General features: G+C 37.6%; 1 protein-coding gene across 7 annotated transcripts in view; it reads right to left on the bottom strand.

Moving 5' to 3' along the window:
* The window catches only part of LOC131438683 (muscle calcium channel subunit alpha-1), a 1,458,253-nt gene that overhangs the window by 369,690 nt on the left and 1,075,710 nt on the right, over positions 1-12,853 (bottom strand). For all 7 annotated transcript variants that reach the window (XR_009230968.1, XM_058608861.1, XM_058608862.1 and 4 more), the window contains one exon: positions 491-1,417. Coding sequence is in view for 6 of the 7 variants with exons in the window: in XM_058608861.1 (XP_058464844.1) it covers positions 491-1,417 (927 nt within the window). In the remaining variant the exon portion in view is untranslated. The remainder of the gene's footprint in view (positions 1-490; positions 1,418-12,853) is intronic.

The raw sequence follows: 12,853 nt of genomic DNA, 5'->3' as shown, positions 1-12,853 counted from the left end.
ATTGAGCGCGTATAAATATCTTCGAAAAGTGCACACACACATATACACATACACACACAGACATTTTCCGATCTCGTCGAACTGAGTCGAATGGTATATAACACTATGGGTCTCTGATGCTCCTTTCGAAAGTCGGTTTTTCCAGCAATTCTAATACCTTTCTATAGAGAAAGGCAAAACTAAAATATAAATATTTGAATGCATGACCCGATTGTACATCGACAATGAAACTCGCTGGGAACTGGATGGTATTTTTTAAGGTGTTTAAGTTATTCAAATTCACTTGAAAATAACATATTACATATGACAATCATGAAACTAATCATATTGATAACTCAGATAGATATAGTTATAGACAATGTATTTTGCATTCACGTCAATCCATTTATGCCACTGACGCTACCCACCCACATGTTTTCATACACGTTACTTATGGGAAGGATATTTTGAACACATATAGGAATATTCATGGAGAAGGTTCGATACTTACCCTGTGGATTGGTTCTGGATTATCATCATCTATATCCTCTAGATTACCAGAAATTGCACGCTTAAGTTCCGGGCCAGCTTCATGTAATGTTCTCAACCCTGCTTGCAATGTTGTAGTGCGCCGGGTATCAAAGTCTACATGCCTATTGTCTACATTTTCTTTCCGTTTCTTGAATCGTCTGAAATAGTCTTGTATAAGGAAAGTAGCGTAAAATTTGCCCACTGTTACTTCATCGTCGACACCAGGAGGAGGAACAACCTGATCCAAAAGCTTGGAAGCTGTCCGTTTCCATATTTGCTTTATAGTTGATCTGAGTTCTGCATTGGCATCATCAATATTTCCTTCTGTCTTGATTTTGAGTGATGTTCTTACAACAGCAAATAAGGTTGCATTGAAAAGGACCGTTCCATCACTATTAAGTGGCATATTCATCGAAACCAATCTTTTACATGCGACACGATGAGGGCATAACTTACCAAAGCCTAACGGCGGAGAAATCTTCCTGAGTAGCGTAACGACATCTAAATGTTTTATTCTTCCCTTTGCGTCAGGGTCATATTCACTCCACAATCTTACAAATTCATCTAAATGATGCGGACCCAAAATTGACCAATCACGTGTAAGGTAATCAAAATTATCCATGATGACAGCAACAAATAAATTTATGATAAGAAATGAACACAAAACGTAGAAAGAAATAAAATACGGAAATGCAATGCTAGAGCCACACCCTTCGAGTGAACCAGCGTCGTCTGATAGTGGGTCGCAGTTAACTTCACCTGGTCGGGACGAACAAGCCAACATAATATCCTGCCAAGCTTCTCCAGTTGCTGAACGAAACAGAACAAGCACAGCTTGTGGGAATGTTTGAAAATTATTGTTTCGATGAATTGAAGTTTCGTCATCCATTGCAATCTTGCCAAATACCTGTAAAATGAGATGTTGCAAGATACAAATTAGTGTATTAATTAGTTATGAAACAAAAAGACGCTTGAAATAATGTTGAAAAGAGACTTGTGAAATGGTCAAATTCAAGAATAACCAAAAATATTGTACAAACAACCATATTTGGGTTTGTCCCATCGATTTATTTTACTGCAAAGTAAAGTCTTGGTATTACATATAATTTGTGAAAATTCTGTTTCAACAGTGCCAGTGACTAATGCTACGACCCTACAGACACTTACAACAGCCCTAATTTTACCATAGATCAAGATCAGACCGAAATCATATCAAAAGATCTTCTAAAAACATAATTCGATATACCTTAGCTAGTACAGATAGTATATAAGTAAAGTTTTTACGTTGTTCACGGCAGCCTATTTCAAGATATTGCATCAGTTAGTAAAAACAGTACCACTGAGCGAGGAAAGCTTGTTCAAAGAAGTAAATTCATGATGTACACAAGCGACACGATCGCGTATATCCATAGCAATGAAAACATGTATATCGATTATATGTGGAAATTAGTTAACCCAAGAGTGCCCAGTATGGGTAATTTAGAACACCTCTACGTAAAACGCCAGAAAAGAACATTTCGCATTTAAGAGTTAGCAGTGAGTTCCATATATACGTATGAGTAAAAATTTCTGAAGTGGCCCCCCCATTTTCACGAGGTAACCGATTTTACAATAAGTGTTATTGTTTTGTAGTATTTTTATCTACGAACATGTTCGTGAAATACTTCGTCGATATTCAAATTTTCTATTCTATTTTTAGTTACATTAACATTTATATACCTTTTCATTGTAATGTTTCCTGAAACTCAAGTTCTCTTTCAAATTAAACGAAACTTTGCAAATAGATAAACAACTATTCTTGTCATAGAATGACGAGAAAATTGTTTAAAAATGTTCAATTTTACTAAAATTTCTACTTAAATTTTCCAAAGAAATCGATATTAAAGTACCTTCTTTACGCAATTTGTGTTTCTGTTAAATGCTTAAATGTTGCATATTTTATTTGTTATCATAATCAACAAAAAAATTTTTGTGCTCAAATAGGGTTTTTGAAATATTTGATTTTTTGTATACGCGTGCTGTACGCAAAGTGCACCGCGCGAGCGAATCGGTATGGTGCGGCAGGGTTCGGTAGGGTGCGATGTCGTCGGTGTGATTGAAACGAGCTGCGACAGGTTTGGACAAGAAGGCATAGAAAATAATTTTTTGCCTTTCTCATCTCCACTTCTATAAATTGTAGTATTTCGATGAATTTTTGCTGTAATATATAAGAGAAAATGAATAATATGAAAAAAACATCATTACAGCACTAGGTAGATTAAAACAGCTTTCTCTATTAAATGTACGTCAGGAAATTTATTGAATGTTAATGTAACTAAAAATAGTATAGAGAATTTGAATATCGACGAAGTATTTCACAAGCATGTTCGTAGATACTAATACTACAAAACAATAACACTTATTGTAAAATCGGTTACCTCGTGAAAAATGGGGGGGGGGGGGGGGGGGGGCACTTCAGAAATTTTTACTCGTATATAAACTGAAATACACTGGTTAGGCAGCAACATTTTGAGTATATAAAGGGCCCTTTTGAATTTATCAAAACTCCTCAATTCAACTGTTGAGAGTGATGATCCATGGGCGACCAGGTAACACCGTAATCAAACTTGGACACCAACATCCATGGTAAAGCAGAGTTTAAGACTCAAAGCAAAGTTGTAGAGTGATTTACATATTTTCGGATAGATGTTAGATAAGGCACAGAGTTTATATGCTCCAGGGAAGTTGTTGTATTATAGTGTAAATTCAAACAAAGAAAGAAGTATATATAAGTGCGCTTCATTGATTATATAGATGACGTTTCGCGAAGTTATTAGAAATACCCCTCTCGCCGCTCAGGTTAGGTCTTGCATTTTGGTGACAGCGGAAAAAGAACATTTTTTAAATACGGAACGCTATTCGAGAGGAGGTATTATGTTTTTGTGTTTTACCGTGAGTGTATTGAAAATGAAGGAAATTATATTCAGGTGAGTTTACATTTTTCATACTTAGAGTGAAAAAGTTAGCATTTATTAATGAACTATGCACGCGGCGAGCAGACAGTTAAAATAACAGCGGTAAAGTATTATCAAACGGTGACAGAGTTCAGTTGAATAAACTACAGACTATCACGATACAGTGAATAAAGTTTAGGACTCGGGTACACTCGGGTACACTCGGGTAACTAGTTTTCATTCTGTTTTGTCTGTAAGAACATAATCGATAAATTGACAAAACGCGCAAACGCAGATGCAACCACGTACATATCAACAATAATATTGTTGGGTAGCTATTGCACTTGACGGGCGCGCGAATGAAATGAAATAAAAACAGACATATCATATAAGTGCCGCGTGTGTGACCACCGTTTATGCTTCAGTAATGATTTTTGGTTTATATTTTACAACCAATTATCACATATGGGAAATATCGGAGCAAGTAATTTTGAAATTATCCTAAATGGATCAGACGGGTAGAATTATTGGAATCGGCGAATATATTTCAAAAGAATACGAGAATCCCTATAAAAATAAAACTAGACTCAGATCATTAGCTGGGATAATTGCAAAAAGAGAGACCTTTCTAGACGCATTCAAGAAATTAGAAAGACTAATTGGTGGTTACGAAGCGCGCGTCAGCGTAGACGATTGGAATACATTAACAGATCAGTTTGGAATCGTTAAAACGAAGCGTCAATTGGAATAGAAATAGCGTCAATTAGAATATTAGACGAGTCCACTATTATCGAGGCCGAGCAATTAAAATCGCCCACACTCCAATTAAATTTTGATCACGCGCTCCGGTAACAGCTCAAACACACTAAATATGAGAAAAAATAGAAACGAAAACGCCGAAAGATAGCGGTTTCCGATGCAAGCGGCAATACAATGCATTCCAAAGTTCCATGGTTCAGTGGATGAACTCGAACCATTTCTGGTACAAATAAACAATTTTGCAGACGAAATACCATTGGGTGAGGATAAAAAACCACTACTAAACGTATTGTTGATGAAATTGAAAGGGAAGGCAGCATCATTTATAAACATAATAAGAGCAAACACGAAATATTTCGAAGTCTAAGACGGCAATTCAGCATAAGATTAACCGTTTTATAGAAAATAGAGACATTAGAACAAAGACAGTCGGAGACATTTACAAACTATGCTGATGCACTGAGCACTGCAAATCTACGAATGTATCGAAGAGATGCAACGAGATCAACACGAAGAAAGAAGGAGCTTGAAAATATATTTCATTGGGGATTAAGAAACGTAAGCTTAAAACAGGCGGCAAGAAGTAAAAAAATATTGCGTTCAGAGATTTGATTCAATTCCTACAGGATGAACATGCGGAATGTGACCATCTGGAAACGTAGTACAACGATTACATGACCATGACATGCAACATGACCTTTGTGTCTTTCAAAGTTGGCCTTGACCCTGCATTGCAATCTATTGCTTTGGATCCTTCAACTTGGCCGCAAGGAATATATTTTCGCCAATTTGAGGAAAAATCGACCCAAAAATTTTGGAAACCTTTGGCGAGTCCGTCTCTAACGCCCACACCAGGAATATCTCAGCATTGACTGAATGCAGCACACTGGGACGCACCGTAAATTATACTATGGAAGCCTCTGACTCTCCTGCCTCAGTCGTGCCACTGCAGCCTGCGATCGACAGCCGTCCCGGTCCTGAGAGCAGGTGCGGAGAAGGGGGCTTCCAAACTACTAGCCTGGGCAAGTATCCCTTCGTTTCCAGTATTTCAAGCGCTGAATCGTGTTCTAGTTCCAGTTTGGTGTCATCAATCCACCGGCCGCTGGGACGCACCGAAGTTGGTATAATGGAAGCCTTTGACCCCCCCGCCTCAGTCGTGCCACTGCAGCCAGCGTTCGACAGCCATCCCGGCCCTGAGTGCGAGAGCGGAGATGAGGTCTTCCAATCAGCCACTGCCGGCAAGTACAATAGTACCTTGTACAGTTCAAGCATTCACTACCTTCCTGATTCCAGCACAAATCGGTCTCGTTCGCGCTCTCAGCCAGTTTTATCAAACATCTTATTGTATTATCAGAATGTTAGAGGGCTACGTACGAAGATTGACGATTTGATTACTGCAGCTTCTGATGTGGAATATGATGTAATTGTGTTAACTGAAACGTGGCTGAAATTAATTCACTTCAATTATTTGGCTCGATGTACACGGTGTACCGTAACGATAGGGATCCAGTAAATGCTGGAAAAAAACGCGGCGGTGGTGTGCTTATTGCTGTCTCCAACCGGCTTTCGTCCAAACGTAAATCTGTTCTGAATCATGCTCTTGAACAGCTTTGGGTAAACATTCGCAGCCATAATACTGACATATGTGTAGGTGTGGTATATATTCCCCCCGATTCTGCCGATAACGTTGAAGTTATTCAAAGTCATATTGACTCCGCACTTGACATCGCTCAATCTATAGATCCTAGCACAGTGCATTTACTGTTTGGGGACCTTAACCAACCAGGTCTAGTTTGGATGGAAACTTATTCCGGTTTTGCTATCCCTGATCCATCTGGATCAACCTGGACAAGGCCGAACGTTTCTTTGCTGGATGGAATGTCGCTACTGAACATGGTGCAAAAAAACACTGTTACTAACATGCGCAACCGTACGCTAGACCTGCTTTTCGTAAACGAGGAAAATTCAAGGAACTGCATCACTACTGAAGCAATTGAGCCTTTAGTAGCCGTTGACGCAAATCATCCTCCGCTTTCTGTCACTTTGACTTGTCCTCGGCTTGTGCGGTTTGACGATGTGTCTGAAGATACGCTGTTCAACTTTTCGAAGACTGACTTTTCCGGACTCAATATTGCACTGTGTGTTATCGATTGGGATTCTCTACTGGATAATGTTGCTGACGTGGATACAGCTGTAGACAAATTTTCCTGTGTTTTGCGGGACCTTTTCTTAGTACATGTTCCCGCACCCCGCCCTTGCCCAAAGCCACCTTGGGGCAATAGAAACCTACGTGAGCTTAAAAGGTTACGAGCAGCTGCACTTCGGCACTATTCCAATCGACGAAACCCAATAACAAAGAGGGATTTTGCTCAAGCTAGTAACAATTATCGGTCGTACAATCGCTATCTCTACTCGAAGCACGTACAAAAAACTCAATCCAATCTGAAACGAAATCCGAAGAAATTTTGGTCTTTTGTTAATGGCAAACGCAAAGAAAACGGACTTCCTTCCAGCATGTTCCTTGAAAATGAAACATCGAACACTCTAAGAGGCACCTGCAACTTATTCGCACAACACTTCCCGAGAGTATTCAATACAGACTCGGCTAATTCAACTCAGGTGGAACGATGCCTTCGAAACGTTCCATATAATGTGATAAATATTGCAAACATTCGATTCACTGATGAGGATATTATGACGGCAATAAGTAAGTTAAAATCCTCAACATCAGCTGGGCCAGATGGAATTCCGTCTATAGTATTGAAAAGATGTTCGAGAGCATTGTGTGCGCCCCTCAAATTAATTTTCAACCAATCAATGTCGCAGTCACGGTTTCCTGCATGCTGGAAAAAATCGTACATGTTCCCGATCTTCAAAAAAGGAGATAAACAAAATATTGCAAATTACCGAGGTATAACTTCTCTCTGTGCTGGATCAAAGCTGTTGGAGATTTTAGTGGGGAACGTTTTATTCCGTGAAACAAAGACATATATCTCTAATGATCAGCATGGTTTTTATCCAGGCAGATCTACAATCACTAACTTGACACAATTTTGTTCCCTTTGTATTAAGAACATTGAAACTGGATCACAGATAGACACAATATATACCGACCTGAAAGCAGCGTTTGACCGTGTAAATCATACGCTCTTGATTGCGAAACTGGAGCGTCTAGGTGCATCGTCTAGTTTCTCTCAGTGGCTTAAGTCATATCTCGTAGGCCGAATTTTATCAGTGAAGCTAGGAAATGTCGAGTCACAAAACTTCGCTAACGAATCAGGTGTTCCTCAAGGAAGCAATCTCGGACCATTGCTGTTTTCATTATTTTTTAATGACATTTCTTTTGTCATTCCACCAGAATGCTGACTTATGTATGCGGACGATTTGAAACTGTTCCTTGTTGTGCAATCGACAGCTGATTGCATGGAACTTCAGCAGCACCTAGACAATTTTTGTGAATGGTGCAATCTCAACCTCTTAACTATAAGTGTGTCCAAATGCTCTGTGATTTCTTTCACACGTAAGAAAAGCCCGATAGTCTGGAACTGCTCTATTTCTGGGGAAACACTTGAAAGAGTAACTGTTTTCAAAGATTTGGGTGTGCTTCTTGATTCTCAGCTCTCCTTCAGACATCACTACTCGCATATAATTGCTCAGGCAAATAGAAACTTAGGTTTCATTATGAGGATCGCCAAAGAGTTTACTGATCCATACTGCCTGCGAGCGTTATATTACGCGTTAGTACGGTCTACCCTTGAAACCGCAGTGCACATTTGGTGTCCTTACGCCAGTGTTTGGATCAATAGAATTGAAGCAGTACAATCACGATTCCTGCGATTTGCTCTCAGATCTCTGCCATGGCGTAATCCGTCAGAGCTTCCACCATACATTGAGCGCTGTCGTTTGCTCAACATGGACACACTAGACAAACGACGAAATATACTCAGAGCAGTATTTATAGCGAAATTGCTGAATGGAGAAATTGATGCTCCTGAAATTCTCTCGCAAATATGTATTAATGTCCCTCCAAGAACGCTAAGAGCGCGGAATTTCTTGCGACTCGACTTTCGAAGAACGGAATATGGCCAAAACGAACCGATTAGGGCAATGTGCAATGTTTTCAATAGTGTGTACGACCTTTTTGACTTTTGTGTATCTAGTGTTGTTTTCAAGAATAGGCTTAAGAGACTCGGATAGAATATAAGTAGAACTTAATTATTTTTCAGCACTGGACAATGTTTGTATTCGTTAGGCTAATATTTTTGAATTGTAACTATGTAAACAAATATGTAAAATGTTAAAAAAGATGATGGGTTTTTACGCGCATTTGATGAATTACAAATGGGCTTTTCCCACTCCACCAAAAACTCCATTGAGATCAATCCAGGTCAGATGGAAAGAAATAGATAAATAAATAAATAAATAAATAAATTACAAGCCTGTTGGATATCAGAAACAAAAAATAGAACTAACGATCAGTTTGGCCATGTTAGAAATAGATTCTCTGGGCAACATCAACAGGCAAATTGGGGGAATTCTAGGAATCAGGAACGACCTGACGGAAATCGATCAAACGATAATAGGAGGTATTATCGAGAATCAGGAAACCGCGGTAACCAGTATAGAGAAGCATAGCGCCAAATTGTCAGAATAACTATGGAAACCGAGATGATAACAGACGCCAAAATTATCGTCAACGTGAGAGATACCCGGTAAGAAACCAGGGCGCGAATAACCGAGCTGATGGCAGCACATGGCAAGAAGGTAGAAATCGAGAAATGAGGTATAGAAACCAGTCTCCGACAAGAAGGTATGGTGGCAGAAACTATGATCAACAACTTAGAATCCGGGACAGCACGCAGAATAACGTCAGAAGATATAACAATAAACACTCCAACTATCAAATTATGGGGCGTATGAGTTGACAGAGAACCAAACACCTCACGAAAAATATAACACATGGAATGTAATTAAGAAAATACAAAGCAAGGTGGAACACATTGACCACTAATTGGAAAGAATGAAGGGTCTTTCAAACAAAGAAAGAAGTTTAAGTAAAACTCAAGAAGAAGATACTATTAACCATTCATTGATAAGAAATTGGTTCAACGCGTACGAAATTAAAATGAGAACCACAACGAGACCTAACATTAAGAAGAAATTACATATTGATACCGGCGCCAGCTCCACCCTAATTAGCAGGAGATGCACAGATGAAATAGGATAGATAACCTAAAATTTAGAGTGAAATTTCACGTCGCCGAGGAATTAGGATTTACAGGTATTCTTGGAATGAACTTTATAAATAAGCACGTTACTAATATAGACACTAAAAATGGCAAGATAATCTTACAAGAAAAACAAATTGTATTTAGCATGGAAGCAAAGCCGATACCAAAATGGCTACAATATGCTATGGGAGAAGTGGAGCAACAAACAGAAGGCCATAACCAGAAAATTACAGGAGCACATAATTCACTTCATAATAATATAGAATACAAGTCAAATACAAACAATCTAATATAAAAGGTGATTTTTTTGAGGTTAGGATTTTCATGCATTAGTATTTGCTCAGATTTTTTGAGGTTATGATTTTCATGCATTATTATTTGCTCAGTATGCTTTGACATTTCATCATGAATAGACTTACTAACGAGCAACGCTTGCAAATCATTGAATTTTATTACCTAGAAAAGTTGGCAGAAAATCCGCTTTTTTATCGACAAATTTTGTTCAGCGATGAGGCTCATTTCTGGTTGAATGGCTACGTAAATAAGCAAAATTGCCGCATTTGGAGTGAAGAGCAACCAGAAGCCATTCAAGAACTGCCCATGCATCCCGAAAAATGCACTGTTTGGTGTGGTTTGTACGCTGGTGGAATCATTGGACCGTATTTTTTCAAAGAGGCTGTTGGACGCAACGTTACAGTGAATGGCGATCGCTATCGTTCGATGCTAACAAACTTTTTGTTGCCAAAAATGGAAGAACTGAACTTGGTTGACATGTGGTTTCAACAAGATGGCGCTACATGCCACACAACTCGCGATTCTATGGCCATTTTGAGGGAAAACTTCGGAGAACAATTCATCTGAAGAAATGGACCGGTAAGTTGGCCACCAAGATCATGCGATTTGACGCCTTTAGACTATTTTTTGTGGGGCTACGTCAAGTCTAAAGTCTACAGAAATAAGCCAGTAACTATTCCAGCTTTGGAAGACAACATTTCCGAAGAAATTCGGGCTATTCCGGCCGAAATGCTCGAAAAAGTTGCCCAAAATTGGACTTTCCGAATGGACCACCTAAGACGCAGCCGCGGTCAACATTTAAATGAAATTATCTTCAAAAAGTAAATGTCATGTACCAATCTAACGTTTAAAATAAAGAACCGATGAGATTTTGCAAATTTTATGCGTTTTATTGTTTAAAAAAGTTCTCAAGCTCTTAAAAAATCACCCTGTATAAGAAAAATCAATATCCAGTGGTAACCGAGAAATATATATATTATATAATTATAGCAAACGTAGACATAATAGATAAGACTGAAGTCAACACAAATAACTATAACATATATAAAAATGTAAACAACAAAGATCATAACAAAAATAATAACGATAAAAACATTAGTAATAACAATAACAAAGCCGGTTTTGATAACAAATGAATGATAAATGAACTAGTTTTTAAAAAGGAAAAGTTTATCGCAGTATGCAAGGATATGGACGAATTCAACGAAAACAAATCAGTGCAGCAAATACCTATTCTTACAGAAGACGACTATGACCTTAGCTTAATGGAAAACAGCAAATTTAAGACACCTCAAGGATCAAGTAGAATAGAAAAGTTCTCGAAGTGCTAAATATGAACCATTTGGAAAATGGGATTTTTAACGCCATGGAAAATATCATGGCATCTTATAGCGATGTTTTTTATTTAAAGGGGATAAATTAATTATCACCGATGCAGCGGTACACGAAATTGAAACTACTTCCAAGAGTAGTTTCAATTTCGTGAACCGCCAAGACAGCGTTTTCAACCTTTAAAAGGCCACGTTGAGTTCAAAAGAATGCCTATGGGTTTACAAAATAGTCCATCCACTTTTCAGCGATTGATGAATTCGATATTGTATGAAATAAAAACCGTGAAAGCTATAGTCTACTTGGACGACATAAATGTTTTTCGTTCAACTATTGAAGAACATAACAATAACTTGTGCAAAGTTTTAAGAGCATTGCGCCGACATAATTTGAAAACCGAGCCCGGAAAATGTCAAATTTTTAAAACGGAAATAAAATACTTAAGTCATGCAATCGACAAGGAACCCAAGTAGCAATTCGCAACTAGTTCAGCTACGACTAAGTTGCAACAAGGGCACGAATATGTTTTTTATGTTATACTGGTTAAAACAAAGTGACAGCAATGTTTCTTCATAACATGACTAGTTTCGAAATAGGTATTTAGGTTTCAAATTATCACATCTTTTAGTCATATTGAATTAATTATAAATTATGAGCTATCGTTACATAATCAGAACATATCTTTAATAACAACTGTGCTTCTAGCTACTAGTTGGAAATAAGTTTATTTAACTCCAATATTAGCAACCCGTAACTAGTTCTGATACCACTTAGCCCAACTATGTTGCAACAAGAGCACGAACATGTTTTTTATGTTATGCTGGTTAAAACAAGATCCTTAGTTGGCGGTTCAATACTGGTCTTACAAGCCAGTTGTCGTATGTTCGAGCCCTGACCTGGAAGGATTCTTAGTGTCAGTAGGATCCATAGTACTATTCATGCAATGATTCTGTACACTAAGAATCGGCTGCGAAGTCTGTTGAAACAGAAAGGCCAAATTCCACCAAAGGAATGTAATGCCAAGACTTTGCTTTGCTCTTGGTTAAAACAAGATGACGGCAGTGTTTCTTTATAACATAAACATTGAACTAGCTTTCATTTGTAAGTTATCGTTACTTGATTCTAACATATTTTTAATCGCAGCTATGGTTTTAGCTACTAGTTGAAAAAAGGTTGCGAAACCATTATAAATACGTAAGCGTATATGTACAATCAACAAATTGGCTCAAATGGCACGATTAAAAGATTAAAAGATCATAACATACAATTTCTGCATTGATTCAGTTAGCTATCGGTAGGTTTTCCCAATAGAATGATAACGAAAATGCAACCTAAAAATCTTTTGTTGGCTTCAATATGGCGATCACACTATGGAGTCGCAAGAAGTGTATGAAACATAAAAAAAAACCGAAAAGTAATTTTTTTAAAATTTCTTTTTGAAGAAATTTATGAAAAGCAGAATAGTCTTTTTTGTTCTATGCACTATTATAAACTCGAAGAAAACAATATAGGGATGAAAATTCGATTGTGATATTACAATTATCATGATATATGAATTTAAAATAATGAGAAATCACTCTACTTGGATTAATTCTGAGCGTTCTGAGCATAAGATTTTTTCGTTGTTTATTGTTCATATCTTCATAAACAGATTTTGCTTGAAGGCGCATAAAAAACAGTTAATTAAAATTTATTTCCGCTCGATAGTTTTAAAATCGTTGTGAAATTTGTATCTTGTATCAAATTTGTAATTTCAAATACTATACTGTCTTTTTATTGTAGATAGAAAAACATGAT

The sequence above is a fragment of the Malaya genurostris genome, chromosome 3, assembly GCF_030247185.1.
Source record: "Malaya genurostris strain Urasoe2022 chromosome 3, Malgen_1.1, whole genome shotgun sequence".
Lineage (NCBI taxonomy): Eukaryota > Metazoa > Arthropoda > Insecta > Diptera > Culicidae > Malaya > Malaya genurostris.
This window is presented reverse-complemented; position numbering and strand designations above follow the sequence as displayed.